This window comes from Suncus etruscus, chromosome 8, assembly GCF_024139225.1.
Source record: "Suncus etruscus isolate mSunEtr1 chromosome 8, mSunEtr1.pri.cur, whole genome shotgun sequence".
Classification (NCBI taxonomy): domain Eukaryota; kingdom Metazoa; phylum Chordata; class Mammalia; order Eulipotyphla; family Soricidae; genus Suncus; species Suncus etruscus.
The window spans coordinates 22,117,133-22,141,098 of NC_064855.1; the positions used below are offsets into that span (position 1 = coordinate 22,117,133).

Consider the following 23,966-nt stretch of genomic DNA (forward strand, 5'->3'; position numbering starts at 1 on the left):
AAAAAAATACTGTGAAGTTAAAGCAGGGGGATAGATACCGGTTTGTGAATTTGAATGTCTTGTACTGAATATTAATCTGTGGGTGTGAGCTAAGTTCTTTGGAAACTCAGGGGAAGTAATTAATCTGGAAATGAGGTAGGTGTTTGGGAAACTGATAGGATTTTGTATAAAATATTAATGTAGAATTTTTAATTTTTAATATTTAATGTAGAATATATTTAGAGTTATTAAGAAACTAAATAGGTAGTCATGCAGAGGAAGCTAAATGAGTATCTGGAATATGCAAGTAGTTACATATTTGAGAATAATCAATAAGCATGAAAGCTTAGGCCGTAATAACTGGAAAGTTAGAATTTTATTAGAATAATTTTTTTTTCTTTTTTGGACCGTACCTGGCAATGCTCAGTGTGGCCTCCTGGCTCCCCAAAACTCCTGGCTTTGCACTCAGGAATTGTTCCTGGCAGTGCTCATATGGATGCCAGGGTTCAAATATGGGTTGGGTGCATGCAAAACAAACATCCTGCCCTCTGTTTTATTGCTTCGGCACTTATTTAAAATATTTATTTATTTAAACACAGTGGTTTACATAGTTGCTCATAATATATTTGTTTCTGCTATTTTACGTTTCAACTCCAACACCAATCCCACCACTAGTGTAAAATTCCCTCTACCAGTTTCCAGATTTTTATTCCAAGCCTGCCACTTTGACAAATATGAAATGATTTATTTTATATTACTTGTTCACATTCTATGTGGTAATTACTGAGAAAACAAAAGAAAATTTGTAAAAATTATTATATCTCACTATATGAGGTCATTAAGTCATTGTCTGAAAGGCTTACTACACATTTTGTTACTAATTGATTATTCTGTTATTGGTTTTGTTTGTTAACCTTAGGTGGCTTCTGTACTACTTTAACATCTATTTATTTGTTTGTTTGTTTGTTTGTTTATTTTGGTCACACCCAGTAGCACTCAGGGGTTACTCCTGGCTCCATGCTCAGAAATCGCTCTTGGCAGGCTTGGGGTACCATATGGGATGCCAGGATTCGAACCACCATCCTTCAGAGTCTAAGGCAAATGCCCTACCGCTGTGCTATCTCCAGCCACAGAAACCAGATTTTTTTTTTTTTTTTTTGATTTTTGGGTCACACCCGGCAGCGCTCAGGGGTTACTCCTGGCAGGCTTGGGGGACCATATGGGATGCCGGGATCCTAATCACTGACCTTCTGAATGCAAGGCAAATGCCTTACCTCCATGCTATCTCCGGCCCTACTTTAACATCTTATTTGGTGTTTTTCCTACTGTGGTGACAACATAGTCGAAAAATTCCAAGTTTTATGATTGATATGGTAATTGATCGGGCTGGACTGTGGTTGCAAGGATTTCAGAAGTACAGAGGATGGAGAAGTGCGGGTGCAAAATGGGGCCCACACTCGCTCTGGCAGAACCTTGGAGATAATCAGCCCTAACATTGGCATACCTGGAGTTTTTGTCAGTCATCTCTCCAGAGATCTCTCCAGGTAAAGCAGTGAAGTACCATTGGCCTGGCAGGAATTGTGGCTTGTGGATGCAATTGTGTAGTCTTTGGCTGGGCAGGGAACAAGAGTGCACCAGTTTTCAGGTGGGAAACTGGTGTATTCATTTTTTGTGGCTTCATTTGCATGTCTCTCAGGAATAAAATGAGTGTATAGAGCTTCCCATGAACGAACAAGGTAGCAGTGATGGGGTATGGCTGTTGAAATTGAAGCTTTTAATTGCAACTATAATTTTCTATACTCCAGGGTGTGTAGATGCATGATTATAATTACATACATAGTTATTTTCTGCTATAAAATTTTTTGTTCTTCAGGCCTTACACCACAATGCTCAGTGGCTACTCCTGGCTCTGCACTCAAGAACTACTCCTGGCAGGGCTTGGGGAACCATATGGGATGCCAGGAATTGACCCTGAGTGATTTGTGTGCAAGCCCTACCTGGTATACTCTTATCCAGTTACTTTAAATAGAAAACAGTTTTTGTTGAAAAATACCTCAACACCACAAATTGTCCCCCACAAGTCTCCCCAGGAGTGATCCCCGATCACAAAGCCAGGAGTAAGCTCTGAGCACAGCAGGTTGTAGCTCAAAATTCTCCCAAAAGTTTTTCAGTGAGAAGTTACTTTTAATAGGTTGTGAGGTATGTATATACGTTTGAAAAGTAATAAACCTCTGCTAAGCTGTTACACGTCTTTATTTGGGTTTTATAGCTGCCATTAAAAACATATCCTTTTAAAAATAGCATCAAAGTCACCAAAGCCATAGCACAGAAGCAGTTGCCTGCATGAATCTGGGCCAGGTTTGATCCTGAGCGTTTTTGGTTACCCAAGCCGATCAGGAGTGATTCCTGAATGTAGAGCTAGGAATAACTCCTGAGCATCGGCCCCCCTCTCCCCACCATTGCATGCACAGAGAGATAGTATGGGGGTTAAGGTGTTTGCCTTGCGTTGGCACTAGTGACACTAGTTTAGTCCCTCCTGGCACCATATACATATATGGTCCCTGAGCACAACATCAGGTATGGCCCAAAGACCAAAATAGATATCATTGGGAAAATTCTGTGTTTCATAGAAATTAGAAAAGACACACACACACACACACACACACACACACACACACACACACACACACACACACACACACACACACACACACACACACACAAGAAAAATAATCCCCACTCACACACATACACACACATGAAAAGACACGAAAGAAAAATCATCCCCATATACTAGTTTTGTTTTTTTTTTGTTTTTGTTTTTTTTTTTGGGGGGGTCATACCCGGTGGTGCTCAGGGGTTACTCCTGGCTGTCTGCTCAGAAATAGCTCCTGGCAAGCACGGGGGACCATATGGGTCACCAGGATTCGAACCAACCACCTTTGGTCCTGTGCTAGGCAAACGCCGCTGTGCTATCTCTCCAGGCCCCCCATATACTAGTTTTACTGTTAAAAGTGTTAAAACTTCATTGCATATTCTTCCTGGATTTCCCTTGTTTACATGGATGTGTGTATAAATATATGTTCATAATGAGGTCAGACTGTTCCACCATGGCCCTAATTTCCATCTCTTGTATTAAATAGTAGCTACTAATCAAAATGGACCTGAAAAGCCTTATTTAAAATGGTTTTTATTTAGTTCCTTTTCCCTTGTTCTTGATGTTGTGTGATTAAGGTTTGCACACATGCCTGGCTGTGGTGCTCTCCTTCTTTTTTTTTTTAGCTGTTGTGCGTGCTGGGGTTCAAACATCGGGTTGTGGTGCTTACACCCTCGGCCACAGTGCTCACTAAGGTTTGCACTCCTTTAGTTGTGGTGCTTGCACACGTGCTCACCAGGGCCTCCACTCTTAGTCGAGGCACACAAGTTGTAGTGGTGCTCGCTGGGGGCCACTGGTGTTCACCCAGTGCTCTCTAAAGGTCACACTTCCTGGCTGTGGCGCTGTCGCTTCCTTTTATTGAAGTGCTCCCACTCAATGACCGCTATTTGATGAGAAGTTGTGTGCAGTTTTGGGGTCACTGAGAACAGAGCTACCAGGTTCAATCAACAGAATTATCTGGATTGCTCTCCTCACATACGAAAATGGGAAATTTGAACATGTGACTTGAAAGATAGGTGCTCTACGCCACTGTGCCAGGCCCCTCCCAAAATCTTTTACAACTGATTTTCCAGATGAGGACTTTCATTGCATGTGTTTGCACTATCTCTTCTAAAGGAGGATAGTCTTTCCTGTAATTTTCACCTATTAAAAATACCTGCAGATTGTCCCTGCTCCTTTGTCTTTTTTTTTTTTTTTGTATCATTTAGCTTATTTTAGTATCAGCTGTATTTCCTATAAACCGGAATATAAATCTAAAAATTGGGACAATTCACATTCATTTTGGGGCTATGACTCCTCAGTGATAGAGTACTTTGAGAGTGAAAGGGGGAGTATTAAAGCAGCACAAGAGTTCAAAGCAATTCTTTTTCCTGTCAAACAAGCCAATTTGATCACTCAAACTCGATATTGGATACTGTCTGTTGTGTCCGTTAATAAATATATTTATTTAACAACTAATCATGGTTTTAATGGAGTAATGACAATCTGATTCCTTTGTGTGGTTGTATTTTTCCTCTTGTGTCTAAAATGTCATCTCCTAGGTGTGGCATCCTTTGGCATTATATCAATATCATTTTTTGTTAACTTTGATTAAAAACTTTTAACAGCAATTGATAATCCTTGCAAGAACTAAGTTTGTTGAAGCTTGCAAAGTCATGTTCTCTAAATCTGTCATTCCTACATGCTGACATTTCTTCTGTCAATAAAGATAGACTGGGATTGTTTATGATCTTGAAATAATGGGGGGGGGGAGGAAGAGAGAGAGAGAAGTAGAAGGAAGAGAGGAGAGGGAGAGGGGAGCAGAAAGAAAAGAGATGGATGTGTGGGGCTGGAGAGATAGCATGGAGGTAGTGCGTTTGCTTTGCATGCAGAAGGGCGGTTCGAATCCCGGCATCCCACATGGTCCCCCGAGCATGCCAGGAGCGATTTCTGAGCCTAAAGCCAGGAGTAACCCCTGAACGATGCCGGGTGTGACCCAAAAACCAAAACCAAACAAACAAACATAAACACACACACAGAGTGAGAGAGACAGAGAAAGAGAAACAGAGAGATATGGATGTGTATATAGAGGGAGAATGGGAGTGGAGGACCCCACAGTCTCTTCCTAAATTTTCATCCCTTAGTTTGGTTGTTTTGGTGGACAGTTCAACAATTGCTGATAGATTTCTTTTTAATGTGCAGGCTTTTGCAGCCCAGGAAGACTTGGAAAAGACCAAAGAGGAGTTAAAGACAGTAATGTCTGCTCCACCTCCACCAGTTATTCCTCCGACAGAAAATGAGCATGATGAACATGATGAGAATAATGCTGAGGCTAGTGCTGAATTATCAAATGACGGGGTCATGAACCATAGAAGTGAGGAGGAACGTGTAACAGAAACACAAAAAAATGAGCGTGTTAAGAAGCAACTCCAGGTATTTATACTTTGTAGTTGGTTGCACAAAAAATTTACTTTTATTTATCGATTGATTTCATTGATTGATTGGTTGTTGGGCCACACCCATTGGTGTGCAGGAGTCACTCCTAGCTCTGCACTTAGAAATCACTTGTGGTGCTCGCTTCGGCAGCACATATACTAAAATTGGAACGATACAGAGAAGATTAGCATGGCCCCTGCGCAAGGATGACACGCAAATTCGTGAAGCGTTCCATATTTGTCTGTATATAGATGCCAATTAGTTTACTTTGTTTTCACTTTGTCTTTGCTATCTGTGTTATGACTCGGTGTGGATTTGTGTTTATACAAATTTTATTTGTATGATTTTATGTTAAACCTCAAATAAATGTTTCCTTATGTGAAAAAAAAGAAGAAATCACTTGTGGCAAGGGCTAGTTGCACATTTAATTTGCAGATTTACAGTATGGTTTACATTGTTTTCATTCATTAACGATGATAACATGAAAATGAATATTTAAATTTTGAGTCTTTAAAATGTGCTGACCTAGTAGGTTGTTCTTGGTTGTTAGGCTTACAGTCACATCATTTCTTTTCTTCTGTTGTATCATCTCATGAGCACATGCTAATTTGGTGTAATCATCCCTTAACAAGTAAGTTAATTACAATTTGACCTATGTTAAAGTATTTTAATGCTGTGTTTAAGGATCAAATGAATCTGTTTTTCAAACAATAAACAAATAATGATAATTTAATTGACTACAACCATGATTTTTTAAGATTTGTGTTGCATTTTCAGATATATAATTACTGAAGGCTAGCATATTAGGTATACAAAATCATATGAATATACAACTTTTGTTGGTGGCATTAGTGTTCAGACAACAGGGCTGTCAGGCTTATGCTTGGCACTTGGAGACCCCAGAGATTTGAACTTGTAATTAATATGCTTACTAGGTGTAAGGGAGGTTTCTGAGCTATTATGCTATTCTCCCATACTCAGTATAGAACATGTTAATATTAGACCTTTTTTTCTATATAAGTTCTCTAAATTTTAATTGGCTGTATTTTTTATTAATAAGGAAGAGAAAATTAATTTATAGTTGGGATAACTATGTTAGAATTTTTGGATAAAGCTTTCTAAATGATACAGATTTTAGTTCTTAATGTTCTTTAAACACAAAACATTTGAAAATGTTCTATTGGTTAAGAAAAGTGTGTGGGTTGGAGCAGTAGTATAGTGGGTAGAACACTTGTCTTGCATACGGTCAACGAGGTTTAATCCCCACCATCCCATGTGGTTGTTCTCCCGATTACCGCCATTATTAATTTCTGAGATTCCAGGAGGTATCTCTGAGCCTCACTGTATATGTTGCCACCCCCTTACTCCCAAAGAAGAAAGTGAAGGATATTTAGAATAATACACAAAATTGCCATAAGTGATGAGTGTAGAAATATAAACAAAACAAAACATGGCTATTCTTCTCTAACCCATTATCCTCACCATTATGGAATGTAAAAACTTGTGTGGTACTTGGTGCCCTAGTACCACAGATAGGGCACTTGCATTGTACCTGGCAAGTCAGGAGTGATTCCTGAGTATAGAGCCAGAAGTAATCCCTGAGCATTGCTGGTGTTGCACAAATCCCTACCCCCCCGCCCCAAGGAAAAAAAAAAAAACACACAAAACATAAACGAGTTTTCATATAAAGGGAAAAAAAATCTAATGATGGAAATTTAATATACAGAAAATTTTGATTTGTTATTTGTGCTTTTTGACTTTGTGTTTCTTAAGGTTTTTATATTAAATCTATATTTTCATATTTGTTTTTTCAAACCATAGGCATTAAGTTCAGAATTAGCCCAAGCCAGAGATGAAACCAAGAAAACACAAAATGATGTTCTTCATGCAGAGAATGTTAAAGCAGGTCGTGATAAGTACAAGACTCTGCGGCAGATTCGACAAGGCAATACAAAGCAGCGTATTGATGAGTTTGAAGCAATGTGAGAGCTGTTATTTTGCATACATGTTCTTCATAAGCTGAACCACCAACAGAGAAAAGCAGGCCTTTGCAGATGTGATGGAATGCATCCCACCTTGCCAAAGCACTTATACCAGTTTGACTGTGGTGGCTGAAAGACATACTTAAGGGAAAGTTCTTCAGCTTTAAGGCAGTGATACCATGCTTGGTTTTCTTTTCTTTTAGGGTCAGGGAATGGAGAACAATGTTTCATCACCCCCTTTCACATTTTTCATTTCCTTTTATTTTTGTTGTTGTTTTGAGGATTAACACTAACTATCCTGTCTAAATGTGTTTGTGTGTTTAAGCACTTTGTACATTTTAAAGGATGATGGTGACTTGGTGGTGGGAGTTATGTTGGAGCACTCTGTTCCCTTGCCCCTTCCATATTCTGCCTGTATGTATTTCCATATTTTTCTCTCATTTATATTTTCCATTTTCTCATGCCGACAGCCACTGTTCCTCCTCGGAGCTTTGGCAGCATTTAAAATCGGGGTAGGTGGCAGGGTGACAGCCTTTGATTATGTACAAGGTAGCTATGAATCATGAAAATGATGATAATGTTTAATAGTACAGTATGCAGCTGGTGGCTAATTTTTTAATCCACAATTAGCCATATTACTGGATATGTTTGTTTAATTAAAGTCATCACTTACTGCTGAATTGATTAGCATTTTTTCTCATACCTTCCTTTGGTTTTCTTTGCCTGCCTATCCACATGTGTATAGACAAACATGTGGTTTACTAGAAGAATTTATGAATGACGGCTCTACCTGCAAATAACAGTTGTCTCTGAAAGATATTGAAAGAGATAGATTAGTTTAGAAATTAATTTAGAAAAACTGATACTAAATAAAAGCAAGTATGGATTTGCTAGTAATTGGCTATCTACAATCATTAAAAGCCGTTTTTAGAAGGACAGCATATGAAAGCATAAGTCCCAGGAGGGAACAGTGATACTACCTCACTCAACTGCACCTGAGATTACTGGTTGTCCAAACACAATGAAGTCTGTACCTGTTTGTTCTGCAAAACATCACACTTTCAGTCATGAGGAATATTTTTGAGAGATTACTTTTTCCTTCAGAATATATTGAGTGCTAAATTTTTAACTGCCTTTTTGTTGAGCTGAATTGTGGGGTTGTGATTCCATTACGCTTGTCAGATATCCTTGGGATATTTTCTTCCAGCTGGTATTTTGTGTGTGTGTGTTTGTGTGTGTGTGTGTGTTTCTGTGTCTCGAAGAAAGTGTGTATGTGCGACTGTATGAGTGTGTTAATGAGCGTGAGAGGGGGAGAGATTTCCCTTGTAGCATACGAAGAATGTCTGTACCTTCATTTCTTGATTTAATTGTTACATAATCATTTTAGTATATTTGGTTTCTAAATCATTGTTTTTGTTTTTTTTTTTAAATGTCTAAGAATACTTAAATTGGATTTATTGATTCTATTTTGGGGGTTATAACTTTAGATTATGTTCATTTCAATTATGTGATATAAAGAAATCTTTCCAGTTTGGGAGATGTTTAAATATTCCTATGTTCTAACATCTTAATTGTAAAACATGAAGATTTGAAGATAAGGAAAGCCTTGTTTTCTCTGTGTGGTTCAGCTACTTTCCATTTTGGTATTATGCAGTCAAATTTACATTTATCTATTAAAATTGCCATTTTGTTAAACATTTTTCTTGCATAGTAGATCTAAGTTGAGTCTGAAAATGTCTTGGGCTTTTGGTTTTGCTGGCTTTAAAAGGATTAATCTGGGCAGGCATTATAAAAAGGAAAATTGCATTTAATATATTTTTCAACTTAATAAGACAAAAATAAACTGGTTAATCTTGAAGTGACTGTTGTATAGTGGTTGTGCATATGCTTCAAAATACTGGGGGAAGAGTTTCTACATGCAGCATATTAGAGGAACAGAGCTGAACTCTTCTATGCATGCTTTAAATGATGCCTTCACTTCTAAAACCATTTAAGCAATTGCCAGAATGGGAGAAACCTTGGACTTTCCTTGGATTTTTATTAGTCTTCAATTGAATTGTGTGCACTACCATTACTACATCAGTTTGGTATCAGTGTTGAAAATTACCAGTTATATTTGCTGTTTATAATCTATATGTAGATTAGGATTGAAATGGATTTTATCCATTTTTTTTAAGGCTGTGTGACTTTTTCTAAACAGAAACGACTATTGCAGTATGGGTTTTCATAGTGATTAAACTAATAATGACTTTATTATTCGAAGTTGAGCACATGTTCATATAGCAGTGTAAAAATACAGTATTTGGTAAATTCCATCAGGCTTTTACCATAGACATTATTTTGTGTTGTACAATTTAGTTACAGTTATTTCTATAATTTTGGATAACATTCATTGATTAACAATAAAGTGATGAAAGTTCATGCCTTCAAGGTCCACTGTTGTTATTTAACTATGAAATTTTTGTATATATCTAGTAATCATAATCTCTGTTGGACCTATGAATCATCACATTTTAGAAATGAGAAGTATATGGGGAAATTTTCAAATTTCTCAGAATTATTCTTCCAAATTAAGCCTCTTTTAATATGAGTTAGTTTTTTGATTAAGAAATTGATTGGAGGGGCTGGAGAGATCATACAGTGGTCAGTTGTATGACTGATGTGGGTGTGATCCGTGGGACTCCATTTGGTCTCTTGAAAGCTGCCAGGTATGGCCCAAAATAAAAAAAATTAAATCATTTAGGACTTCTTCATTGCTTTTTTTAATACTTAGTTTCTTTTTCCTAAGGATTATGCATTTTTGTTATCATTGATTAATTTTGATATATATACTTAAGTGCTAGTACTGAGAGCAGTTACCATAAATCTAGAATGTAAATTAGCTTATCAAAGCTTCTAATTTTTAGTGTAAAGATTGTCTTAAGTGATTAATCTATTTGAGGAACATGCAAAGTCAGCATATCTTGGGTTTATGGTAATGTTTTAATGGAAATCTATTTTTATTCTCAAATTCTAATCCTATTTTTATTCTGAAATTCTAATCCTATTAATGAAGAGGGGAATTTTATATAAGATTTATTTTATGTTCGTTTTCTTTGACATTAGAATTAGAACTCACAAAGTTATCTTATAATAAACAAGACTTTAGTTTTAATGTTGTAATTATAAATTTAAAATGCCACTTTTTCCATTTTGATTGCTTTGTATTAGTGGTGTTTTTAGAGCATCCTTTATGTATTACTGATGAGAAAACAATTAGTCTTTTAAAAATATCTAATGCTTAAAATCGAAATATAGGAAGTATTCCCTTTAGTATTAATTTAGAAAACTAAAGTTAAATTTTTAATAAGGATTTAATACCTATAATGAGGATTTGGGTAAAACATCTAAGTATAAACTTATGTTTTTTGACATTTGCTGCCTTTAAGTTCTGAATAAACATATTTAGCATTTTCTCAGTCTGTACTTTGTCATTATTGTTTTAAGTAGAATATAATGTAGCAAATATTCTGGTGGTTTTTGTAGACAGTTTGTTGCCTTCCATCCACAGAAATTAATTTGTTACTTTTCCTAGTTGGACTTAATTACTAATATGCTCAATTTTTCTCTGGAAAGATCTGATTTCTTATTTTATGACCTCAATATTTTACCTCCATTCTGCTCTGTGAATTCAAGTTTTATGGTTTGAGTTGAATCAAGATGCTTTACAATTGTGAGCGATCCCTGAGCTCAGAGCCAGGAGTAAGTCCTGAGCACCCTTCAAAGTGAAAATATTGAAGTACTCTTATTTCCATACATGATCATAAATGGAGCATTACTCCAGGACACATCTGGTTTTTTGTTTGTTTCATTTTGTTTTGTAGGGGGGTGTTGTTTGTCATCTTGGGGGGGGGTCACACCCAGCTGTGCTCAGGGATTACTCCTATTTCTGCACTCAGATCAGTCCTGGTGGGTTTGGGTTGCATATGGGAGCAGTGCTAAGGATTGAACCCAGGTTGGCTGCGTGCAAGGCAATCACCCTGCCTGCTAAACTATATCTCCAACCCCCATTACACATCTTTTAAATTCAGGTTTCCCTAACTACTAAATTATTCCAAGTTCTTATTTAATGACCTTTACTTACTTCGTATTTCATTCATTCATTCATTCATTCATTCATTCATTCATTCATTCATTCGGTTTTGGGGTCACACGCGGAGGTGCTCAGGGGTTACTCCTGGCTCCACGCTCAGAAATCGCTCCTGGCAGGCTCAGGGGACCATATGGGATGCCGGGATTTGAACCAATGATCTGCATGAAAGGCAAACGCCTTACCTCCATGCTATCTCTCCAGCCCCTTCATATTTTTAAAATTAAGTAAATGGTATCTTCTAGGAGATGGAAACAAGAGTAGAATGACTATCTTAAAATAATGCCTTAAATAATTTATTATAGTTCTCAGATTACTTGCACTTATTTTGCAATGTTAGATTTATTTTGAAAGAAAAGTTATCACCATTTTGCTGATTCATGTTATTTGGATGCCCAGATTGCTCCGTGCTTGTGTCTTGTTAGTTGCTTAAAGGCATGCATTTTTTTGTTGTTTACTTTTATTTAATAATCATTTGAAAAAATTTAGCTTTATTCTGACACTTAAGCATGCCTAATATAGTATATTTTAAAAAAATAGTTACATTGGTATTAGTTTAGTTTATCTTTACTAAATCTATGTATGAGATCAGAATTTAAGTTTATGGTGACGATCCTTTGTGATTAACATGGGTTATATGCATTTCTTGCATTGTGCTATGTTTGCTATGATATCCTTTCAAAAGTTTTACAAGTGAAATTCAGATTTGTGTGCATATATATAAAATAAGATAGTTTTTTAATTGAAACATTTCAAAAGATGTGAGGTAGAGATAAGTATGTGCTCAAAAGAGAACTCCGGTTTCTCTCCAGTGGAAATAGGCAAGCAGAGATACAGAAAAGCATGCCAGATACATTTGGAGAACCTGAGTTTGAAGAACAAGCCAATGAAGATGTTTTATCTTTTGTTTTAGACTTAGAAGTGCTTATATGTTTTAGGTTTATAAAACAATACTTGTCCTTCCTTTGTGTGTGTGTGTGTGTGTGTGTGTGTGTGTGTGTGTGTGTGTGTGTGTGTGTGTGTGTTGCATTAGCGAAAGACTGTAATTTAAGTCCAGCATTTGTATTCGTAGTCATTCCATTTATATACTATTTTTAAAATTTTCACTATTTTGGATAAAAGGATAGTTGTGTGATTGCTACCACAGCTGTAGAGGGAAATTTATAAGAAAATAAATATACTTGATATGCTTGTTGCTAAATTACTAAATTTTTAATTCATTGGACAATGGTTATTATTTAAAGATATTCTATGAAGTGTACAGTTTTAGAAGGAGTCATTCTATATCCAACTGACAAGCTAGTCAAGTTAATTATAGCTGTATTAAATATTGAGAAACTTGTTGGAATTAGGATTTCTTCAGTTGAATTCTGACTTCAATTTGTTGAAATATATGGAGCAAAATTTACCCTTTTGAGTTATTCTTGTGAAGTTCAGTAACACTTATGTTATACAACTTAGCCACTCTCCATCTCCATATAGTTCCACCATCCCAAAAAATTCTTCATACCCAAAGAACACCGATTCCTCGTTCCTCTCTTTTCCATTCTCAGTACCCACTTTCCTACTTTTTTCTCTTTTGACTATTTTAGTTTAAATGAATTAATATAGTTATCTTTTTCTGGCTCATTTCACTTTGCATATTTTCAAGGTTCATTGCATATTAGAAATCTTTTAGAAGCTGAATAATTCATACATTTGTATGTACTACGTTTTGTTTGTATACCAGTTGATGTAACTAAATTGTTTCTACACATTTTTTTTTCTCTCCAGTCCCCCCCCTCTGTTTCCACACATTTTAAGCATTGTGAACTGCATGTATATTGATGTACAAATAATCTGTATCTTTTGGGGAATCTTAACTCTAATGCAGGGGTCTTCAAACTTTTTAAAGTGGGGGCCATATTAAAGTCCCTTAGAGAGCTGGAAGGCCGGACTATATGAGCTACTAATTCCTACTCACACTGCACATATCTTATATAAATAAAATGAAAACCATTTATAAATAAACAGATCACGCACCAGTATTTCAATGGGAACTGTGGGCCTGCTTTTGGCTAAAGAGATGGTCAATGTCCGGTTCCATATTTGTCACTGCCAGCTGTAACTAGTGATGCAAGTGGGCATCAGTTAATCTTGATCTGGTTGGAGATTTCATTCTTGAAAAAGTCTGTTCATAGGCATAAGTGCTACCAAAGATGTTTACCATTTTGAGTGCATGGTTCCTGATATTTGGATATACACTGAGTGTATATGCTGGCAGGTATTTTGGCAACCAAACAGCGCTCACTGCTGGCGGGCCAGATCAGACTCCTGCGGGCCAAGGGCTTGTCATCATTTGATTTTCTTTTGTTTATATGTCACAAATAAATGCCACCCTTTTCTAACCTTTTTCACTTAACATGATGTTCTCCAGTTCCATCCACATTGCAGTGAACTGCAAGATTTTATTTTATAGCTACATATATTTCCATTTATATGTAAGCCTTAGCTTCTTTATTAATCAATCTTTCGATGGACATCTGGATTGTTTCCATGTCCTGACCAGGTTATACAGTGTGGATTTTCAAGGATCGAACTAGTAGCTCTCCAGATCCTCTCTTTGAAGTTTTTGATGCTGTTTTCCATAAAGGTTAAACCAGATGATATTCCCATTAGCAATGAATGACAGTTCCTTTTTCACCACAACCCTTTCAACACTCTTTATTTCCAGTCTGTGTTTTCCCTACTTTTTTTGGGTCACACTTGGTGGCTCTGTTCTCAGAAATTGCTCCTGGGATGCCGGAATTGAACCTGGTTCGTCTTGGGTCATCTGTGCTTCCTCCGTCCCCAACAAGACTTGAAGTTTGCCCTATTTTTTTTTTTTTTTTTTGGTCACACCTGGCAGCGCTCGGGTTACTCCTGGGTATCTGCTCAGAAATAGCTCCTGGCACGGAGGACCATATGGGACACCGGGATTCGAACCAACCACCTTAGGTCCTGGATCGGCTGCTTGCAAGGCAAACAACACTGTGCTATCTCTCCGGGCCCTGTCCTGTTTTTTTTTTTAAGTGGTTTTCTTGTACCACGAAAAATTTAGTGAGTGTGGCCTAAATTTGATACTAAAATGCTAATGATACTCTATTAATTAGAGGAAATATTGACTTGGAGATTTACTGACCAGAGCTACTCAAAAATCTATATGGTTCCCATGGGTCTTGTACTTTCTTAGCTGTTCTGTGCAATCCATTTCTGAATATATGCTCAGAAACAAATTACAGGCGGTACTCTATCCCAATATACGCACACAGGATTCTTCCCTTGATATTCTACTTTTTTACGTAAGCACATATTGGGGTGGGAAGATATACCCAGCTATGCTTGGGGCACAGTTGTGCCAGGATTTGAACATTTTATGGCTACAACCACATGCAAAGCAAATGCCTTCCCCACAGCACTCATCTCTAACTCCCAGCTTTTTTTTTTTGGGGGGGGGCACACCAAGTGACGCTCCTGAAGGTTACTTTTGAGAAATCACTCCTTGCAGACTCAGAAATATTGGTTACTAGGTATTGGGCCTGGGTTGGCTGTATGCAAGGCAAATGTTCTACCTGCTGTGCTATCTTGCGCACCCCTTCCCCTCGATTTTTATTTTCAGAACAAGGCCCCAAGGTCCAAATTTCCTTAGCACAGAGAATATTGGGACAGTTGGGAGGCAGCATCATATAAGGCTTATGGCATGGTTTTGGAGTCAACATCTGGGTTTGATGGCCCTGCCACTTTTTAGCTTAAATTTTCCCATCTTTCCACTGATGGTATAACAAGATCGATTTGTGAGCAAAACAAGTTTGTGTAATTTATGACTACTTTCTTTACTGCCTATCATAGATGTTAATAGCACTCTTGTTCTTTTTTATAATACTTTGTTCCATTATCACTGTGAATGTAATGTTTGTGTCTAGGTCCTTTGGATTCCATTGTTAAAGTCTTGGTTCCTTTTTAAGATTTTACTTGTAATTTTCTTTGAAGCTATTGCTGAGTATGTTTGCTGATAGTGTCAGCCCTATGCCAAAGGTCTAGACATAGTTATTTCAAGTAGACGAGCTAAATAATATTAATGTGTCTGTGTATCCCTCTTTTAATTATATTAGAGCATAATTCAGCCTTCTCTGTCTATACTTAGCTGTCTTAATGCCCTTAGCCATCGTTTATTGCTCTAAATATCTTGTGCCTGAAAACTCTTTTTTTAAGTGCCCAATATCTCCACCTTAATTTCAGATTGTGTCTCCCAACTACCTACTTGGCCTTTCAACTTTGTATCTAAAGTATCTCAACCTTATGTCAAATCAAACTCAAGAGCTTTCTCTCCAAACTTGTTCTTGCCTGCTTTAAAACTCTCCATCAGCAAATGGCAAATCTCTTCTTTTTCCTTTATTACCTTTCATTAACCATAACCACACCCAGTGGTTCAACATTTAAGATAGAGAATAAAATATCTCAAATATAACCATTTCATACCACCTCTATACTTTGAATGCTGATACAGCCTTCTGAGTGATTTTCTGGGTTCTTTTTGCTCTCCACAGCTCATTAGGAAGACATCAGCCTTTGTTCTGTCCTTTCTGATCACAATCCTGTCACAGAATTGTATCATCAGTAGTCATTCAGAGCCTAACGGTTCCCTTACTATTTTTAGACCTCATCCTCTGCTTTCTCTTTTTACTTCAATGAAACCAACTGGCTTTGTTCGAACCCTTTAGACCAGCATAGAATCTCCTCTCCCGCCCCAGATATTTTTATGACTTCTTTGCCATCTCTAGGATTTTGCTTCCATATCAATTTAATGTGGGCTTCCTTACCATCCTCTTTAAACTTCTACTTTCTTCATTATTCCATCCCATCACTAATCTTAATTTTGCTTTTTATAGCATTCGTCACTTAACATACTAAGAAGTTTTCCAATTATTTTGAACTGCTTTATTGTTTGTTATTTTCTATTAGAATGTAAGCTCCATGAAATCAGTAAAATTTTTTTTAATGTTTGTGCATTGATATGCTCTGTCTCAAGCAGGGTCTTTACACTACAGATGTTTGCTATAATTTGTAAGGTGAGTGAGATAGATGAGTCTGGGAGTTTATAAGAAGACATTCACTGGAGGGTGCCAGATTAAGCTTTCTGGAAGAGATGATCCCTACCTATCTAACTCTTTAAGAATGAATTGATCAGGGTGTACAGAGAAGAAACTGCAAATATATCAAGGCACAAAAAGACTTCTCACTTGTTCTGGAGATAGTGATTTGTGTTGAAAACTTGAAGATATTTGGAACTTCAGAAAGAAGATGATGCTGTGAAATGTGAAGATCATGAGAAGAAACAACAGTGTGTCTGTGATACTTCCTTTTGAACAGTTTTGGAATCCTGATGCAATGTCATGAGGGGAAACATCAGGAGAGAATGTGGATTTAGCATTGAGACTGCTGTTTTGTTTTTGGGCATGCCCTGCAGTGCTCAGGGATTATCCCTGCAGGGCTGGAGAGAGAGCATGGAGGTAGGGCATTTGCCTTGCATGCAGCTGATCCAGGACAGATGGTTCGAATCCTGGAATCCCATATGGTCCCCTTGGTCTGCCAGGAGCGATTTCTGAGCACAGAGCCAGGAGTACCCCTGGACGCTGCGGGTGTGACCCACCCCCCCCTCAAAAAAAAAAAAAAAAACCAGACAAACTTAGAACCTAGAACCAGGTCCTTGGAATCTGGATCATTTCAGTCAGCTTAATTAGCTTTTCCCATAGAACAATGTACAGAACAGGAAAATGCTCATTCTAGGTAAATCCCAGATACCTGAAGCTGATGTTGTGAACTTGATCCCAGGCCCTCACTCAGATCCATGACAATAAACCTTAAAAAATGAAATTCTGGGCCCGGAGAGATAGTACAGTGGCGTTTGCCTTGCAAACAGCCCATCCAGGACCAAAGGTGGTTGGTTCGAGTCCCGGTGTCCCATATGGTCCCCCGTGCCTGCCAGGAGCTATTTCTGAGCAGAGTCAGGAGTAACTCCTGAGCAATGCTGGGTGTGGCCCAAAACCAAAAAAAAAAATAAAATAAAATTCTGGAATATCAAGATGACCTTTGTATATCATTCAATTTATACAAATTCATTCAGCATTAGTGTCTAGAGTTGAGTTTAGAGGATTTGTAAATGGGTCTTTGAAACATTTTAAAATAATTTTTAAAAGCATTCAAGGTCTAGGGGCCAGAGTGATAGCACAGGGCTAGGATTCTTGCCTTGCACACAGCCAGCCTGGGAGGGACCCTGGTTCGATTTTCAGCAGCCCATGTGGTCCCCGAGCCTACTAGAAGTGATTTCTGAGGGGCCGGGCGGTGACGCTAGAGGTAAGGTGCCTGCCTTGCCTGCGCTATCCTAGGACGGACCGCGGTTCGATCCCCTGGCGTCCCATATGGTCCCCCAAGCCAGGAGCGACTTCTGAGCGCATAGCCAGGAGTAACCCCTGAGTGTCAAATGGGTGTGGCCCAAAAACCAAAAAAAAAGAAAAAGAAGTGATTTCTGAGCCCAGATCCCCCTGATCGCCATTGGGTGTGGCCCCACGACAAAAAAAAAAAAAAACACAATAAGCATACTAGGTCCTAAAGAGACCTATAGAACTAGTGTGGCTTTGGGGGAAGGGATGTAGCTCAGCAGTGGCGTATTTACCTTACATGTATGAAGTCCTGAGTTCAGTTCCTGGCTCTGTTAAAACATTGTGAAATTGAATCAAGTAAGCAAAGATCTAGGCAGTAATCAACCATTCTTTTAAAAATATACCACCGGGCTTCTCTATTTTTAGGGAGTTTGTGTCACACTGAGGGATGCTCAGTGATTTTTTTTTTTTTTTTTGCTTTTTGTGCCACACCCGGCGATGCTCAGGGATTACTCCTGGCTATGCGCCCAGAAATCGCCCTGGTGTTTGCTTCGGCAGACATATACTAAAATTGGAACGATACAGAGATGAGCATGGCCCCTGCGCAAGGATGACACGCAAATTCTTGAAGTGTTCATATTTTTTAAAAAAAGTAATTGTCCCTGGCTTGGTGGACCTTATGGGACACCAGAGGATCAAACCGCAGTCCGTTCTAGGTTAGTACATGCAAGGCAAACACCCTGCCACTGTGCCACCGCTCCAGCCCCTCAGTTATTCTCGGCTCTACATTTAGGAGTTACCCTAGGTGGTGCTTGTAGGAAGGACCTTAGGGACTGCCTGGAGTGGAGCCTAGATAAGGCTGTATGATAGGCAAGCACCTTGCTCACTGTACTCACTTGCTCACTGTTGCTCACTGGCTCCTGGCTTCTCATTAGGGCTGAAGGGTGATGTCATTGTTGGTATCAGCCCTGGTTACACATAAAACAAGGAGAATCACACTATTGGGTAATTTTCAACTACATGGTTAAACTAGGTGTAGCTATTTAGCTTGTGGGAGCTGAGCTTTATGAAGTCTGGGACTAAACTCATTTTCAGAGCTAACTAATGTTATGATCGCCTGATCTATGAAGTCCACTTAGATCAAGCTGATTATACAGACATCAGGATAGGGAGGGAAGATTTTGTGCATGCTTCTGAGTTACTGACAGTCTCTTGCTGGGAAAAAAATCCTTTTATTCCACTCATATTTTGGTACATAGTTCATACCAGAAACTATGAATTAGTTGTTGAGAAATAAAGACTACATTTTTATATTAAGGGCTTACTTCCTCTAAAAATAATTAAAAGACATGGATAAGGGCTGGAGCGGTAGCACAGCAGTAGGGTGTTTTGCCTTGCATACGGCTGACCCAGGATAGACACTGGTTCGATCCTCGGCATCCCATATGGTTTCCCTAGTCACGAGCCATTTCTGAGTAACTCCTGAGCACTGCTAGGTGTGGCCCCAAACAAAAAGGCATGATAAATCATAAAACTGCCAGTATTCAATCATCCCTGACCTCTGTATCAACTATGCCTGACGGTACTGGGGGTTGTGCAGTGCTAGAGACAGAATTTTGAAAGACTCCTGAGTTATCTTCCCAGCCTCCATAAAATAATTATAAACAAAATTGAAATCTCCAAAATTTCACGTCACCTGTTTTAAAAATGTTAGACAATGTTTTGTAAGCCAAATGCTGTATCTGCTTGCCATAACTAGCCCACTAGATCCCAATTTACAATTTTTGCTTTAAGAGGAACAGCATATCCTTAAGTAAGGAGGCAAGGGGGACTGGATTTGTGTGACTCAGTGTTTCAATCCCCAGCATTAAACATATTTTTGTTTTGTTTTTGGGCCACACCCAGCAACACTTAGAGGTTACTCCTGGCTCTGTGCTCAGAAATCCCTCCTGGCAGGCTGAGGAACCATATGGGATTCTGATGATCAAACTCAGATCTGGCCTGGGTCAGCTGCGTGCAAGGCAAATGCCCTATCGCTTTGCAATAACTTGCTCCTGCCCCCCCCCCAATTCTTTTTAAAAGGTAACGAAGAACAAGCTTGACTTAAGGAATAGAGAGGTGAGTATTTCCAGCAATCAGGCAGTAAATATGTGAGACAGAACTGGAGAAGAGCCATGAGTTTCCTCTGCTGCTGTCAGAAGTCTGGAGGCTCTATGGTCCCTGGAATAATTTGACTGGAGGGAAAAAAAATTGCTATCATAACTAAGTTAGAAGAAGATATGATGGAAATAAGATGAAGCAAGAAATGGGAGCAAACAAAAGGGCATATTCAGTGTATCTTTCCGGGTCCTCTTTGGGCTGTAGCCACCTAGACTGCTCAGATGCCGCAAAGGCACTTGTTCTCCATGTTCTGTTTCTGTTGACTTACAAGCCAGTAGAGAGCCCAAAGGCAGGTAGTCTTCTTTGGTCTTCTTTAAACTAGAAGCCTGTATTTTTTATTTTTTTATTTTTAATTTTTTTTTTGGATTTTGGGTTTTGGGCCACACCCGTTTGACGCTCGGGTTACTCCTGGCTATGCGCTCAGAAATTGCCCCTGGCTTGGGGGGACCATATGGGACGTCGGGGGATCGAACTGCGGTCCGGTCGGTCCTACACTAGCGCTTGCAAGGCAGACACCTTACCTCTAGCGCCACCTTCCTGGCCCCCTAGAAGCCTTTGTTTTGTTTTGTTTGGGTTTTTTTGGGGGGGGGGCACATCCAGTAACACTCATGGACTTCTGGCTCAGTTCTCAGAAATCGCTCCTGGCTTGGAGGACCATATGGGGACTCCAGGAATCGAACCAAGGTCCGTCCTGGGTCAGCCGTGTTCAAGGCAAATGCCCTACTGCTGTGCTATCACGCTGGCCCAGCCTGTATTCTTTTAACCACAAAATGCTCTTTTACCAACTGGAGTGTCCTTCCCTGAAAATGCCCTCTGAGAGTTTGTTTATTTTTGGATAACTAAATGAAGAGATGAGATAAATTAATTCAAAGAAAAATTAGAAGTTTTGCTTTAAATACTTTTGACTAAAGGAATTTGGGTTGAATGTAGAGTAACAGTTACCTAGAGAGCAAGCTCCACCAAATGCTAGACCAAATGCAAATTCAGCTGTATTAAAGCCAACTTGTCAAGAGTCATTTTCAGGATAAGGTGGACCTAAGTTATATAGTTAACACAAATGGTTTACTTTGCGTTTGGGGTGAGGGCACTTATGTTTCTTTTTGTTGACTGTTAAAAAAAACCAAACAAAAACTAGCCCTTTGGAATCCTTTACAACAACTGTTGATGTTCAAATGGTCTCAGAAATCTAGAGGAAAAGGAAATTCAAGAAGCAAGTAGAATGAAGAAAAGAGGATTAGAGTCACTCAGTAGGTGTTGAATAAAATATTTCAGAAACCCAGTAAGCAGTGCTTCAATAATATGATTTGAATCTCTCTGGGGGAAAAATCTTGAGGATTGAGGACCAGTGAGAAAGAGTCTCCTTCCTGGAGAAGTTCCAGGAGGGAAGGCCTTTGGAAATAAGTCATGGCTCACATTTTTGTTTAAGAGCTACGCCCAGTGCTGCTTGAGTCACTGCTTGGAACTGAACCCTAGAATCCTGCTCACAATAGGCTCCAGACTTTGGAGCCATCTCCTGGGCTAGTCAAGGTATTAGTCAAGACTGAATTCTTGTTGCAGTTCACCAAGAGTAAATATCTGTAAGAGGAGGCTTCTTGGTTACTTTGAACACATGTGATAAGAGTATTTCATTAAAGTTCACCGGTCAGATCTGAAATATCTTAAGAGGTAGCATAACATAACTAATAATTTCCCATCTATTATGATATCTTAATACATTGACAATTTATCCTTTTTACCCTGGTTACATTTCTACTTCTTACCTATATCAAGGGTGCATATATACTCTATTCCATACTTTTGCCAATTGGTCCACCCTAGTGTCAATACACTTGTCCTCATTTTTATAGCTTTAGCTTTGCAGTGAATCTTAGAACTTGACAGAGTTTATTGCCCCCCCCTTTTTTTTATGCCATCCCTGACGGCTTGCAGGGGTTACTCCTGGCAGGCTTGGGGAACCATATGGGATGGTGGGAATCAAATCCAGGTCTGTCTGGGGTTGGCAGTGTGCAAAGCAAATGCTCTATCACTGTGCTATCACTTCGACCTCTCACTGCTTTGTTTTGACCTTATATAAACTTAACAATGAGTTTGAATTATATGTGAAAAATCAAATTGTATGTAAGAATGAAATTCAAATTGGTTGGAAATGAGTTAATAGATTATTTTGGAATAAATTTTTTTTTGGGGGGAGGGCCATACCCAGCAGCATTCAGGGGTTACTCTTGGCTCTGCTCTCAGAATTTACTCCTGGTAGGCTCGGGACCATATGGGATGCTAGGCATCAAGCTCAGGTCAGCTACATGCAAGGCAAACACTCTTACTTGTATCGCTCTGACCCCAAGAAATGGGAATAAATTTCATCTATAGGACTAGAGAGAAAGTACAGTGGGTAGGGCTCTTGCCTTTCATGAGGCTGACCCAGTTTCAGTCCCTAGATCCCAAATCGTTTCCTAAGCACCACCAAGATATTTTTTATTAAAATATTTACATAAGCACCATGATTACAAAACCACCAAGATTAATTCCTAAGTACAGAGCAAGAAGTAAACCCTGAGCACTGCTGGGTGTGATCCAAAGCAAAAGAAATTCTGTCTGTACTCCCAAGTTAGAATACGCTGGTTTCATTATATCATTAGCACTTTTAGTAAAGCTGTTTTAAAATTTTCCATAAATTTTTTGTTAGGCTTAACTACAAAGCTTGATTTTTAAATTTTTATTCTATTTTTTAAGAATTACATTTTAAAACTGTCCATGTGCATAGATATAAAATTGACTTCTGTTTGCCAACCTTATGTTTAGGGACCTTGCTTAATTCTTAGTATTATCACAGTTTGTGTAGTTTCTAGGTCTTCTACATGACCAGATTGAATAAATAATCACAGCTATTTGTGTTCTTAATTTGTATAACTTGCACTTTGCACTTCTTTTTCTCATCTTAATGATTGACTTCACTTGCGGTACAGTATTGACTGTAAGTAGCAACCCATTACTGACTTTAAACTTTAGCTGTAGACATTACTGACTGCTTCTAACACCTTATCATGTGCTACTTCTCTTTGCTGTAAATGTTGGTACTTGTTTCCTTTCATGTTAACAGGACTTCTTTTAATAAAATCCATATGCTGGGGGCCAGAGAGATAGTAATGGGTAAGATGCCTGCCTTGCATGTAGTGAACCTAGATTCTGTCTCTAGAACTTCATTTTTGACAGGAGTGATCCATGAGCACAGATCCAGGTGTAAGCCTGGACTTCCAAATATGTCCCCCAAAGAAACAAAGCAACAGGAATATTTTGCTAAGAGTTTTGTTTGTTATAGGACCACATCTGGCAGTGCTCAGGTACCCCTGGGAGACCATAAACAGTTCTGGTGGTTGAACCAGTGTTGACCATGTACAAGGCAAGCACCTTAACCTGTGTGCTATTTCCTCAAACCCTAAGAGCTTTTATTTTTATTTTTTGTGGTTTTGGTTTTGGTTTTTGGGCCACACCCATTTGACGCTCAGGGGTTACTCCTGGCTATGCGCTCAGAAATCGTCCCTGGCTTGGGGGGACCATATGGGACGCCGGGGGATCGAACTGCGGTCTGTCCTACGCTAGCGCTTGCAAGGCAGACACTTTACCTCTAGCGCCACCTTCCCGACCCCAAGAGCTTTTATTTTTAAATCTAAAAATACTTAAAACTTGTGAAATGTAGGGGCCGGGTAGGTGGCGCTGGAGGTAAGGTGTCTGCCTTGCAAGCGCCAGCCAAGGAAGGACCGCGGTTCGATCCCCCGGCGTCCCATATGGCCCCCCCAAGCCAGGGGCGATTTCTGAGCACATAGCCAGGAGTAACCCCTGAGCGTCAAACGGGTGTGGCCCAAAAACCAAAAAAAAAAAAAAAAACTTGTGAAATGTATATCCATGTGTATGTGCTTATTTGGGGGCGGGGCGAATATCTGAGAGCGCTCAGGGATTACTCCTGGCTCTGCACTCAGAAATCACTTCCAGCAGGCTCGGGAAACCATATGGATTTGCTGGGGATTGAACCCAGGCCGACCACATAAGGCAAGACAAATGCCTACCTACTTTATCATCACTCCAGTCCTTGTGTATTCTTTTGATTACTAGAATATTGGAGTAGCTAAATTTGCTAATAGTAAACCAAGTTTGTGTTCCTGGGATAACGATATATGTCCCCACTTCCATTAATCCTGAGTTTAGTTTTTTTGACTATTCCGCCCCTCTTTAGGTGTTTTCCCAAATTCCCT

At 38.9% G+C, this 23,966-nt stretch overlaps 1 protein-coding gene, 1 non-coding gene and 1 pseudogene across 3 annotated transcripts in view; all 3 read left to right on the forward strand.

The window, feature by feature from the left end:
- Positions 1-23,966, forward strand: part of RDX (radixin) — a 63,782-nt gene that overhangs the window by 33,081 nt on the left and 6,735 nt on the right. Inside the window, exons 12-13 of one of the 2 annotated variants that reach the window (XM_049778662.1) lie at positions 4,817-5,047; positions 6,872-7,032. In XM_049778662.1, coding sequence (XP_049634619.1) covers positions 4,817-5,047; positions 6,872-7,032 — 392 coding nt within the window. Of the gene's footprint in view, positions 1-4,816; positions 5,048-6,871; positions 9,463-23,966 lie in introns of those variants that run through there. The other variant, XM_049778661.1, reaches the window with a different exon arrangement.
- LOC126016883 (U6 spliceosomal RNA) lies at positions 5,185-5,291 on the forward strand. The gene has a single exon (XR_007498568.1). It is a non-coding gene; the product is annotated as a U6 spliceosomal RNA (small nuclear RNA).
- Positions 18,104-18,204, forward strand: LOC126016987 (uncharacterized; annotated as a pseudogene).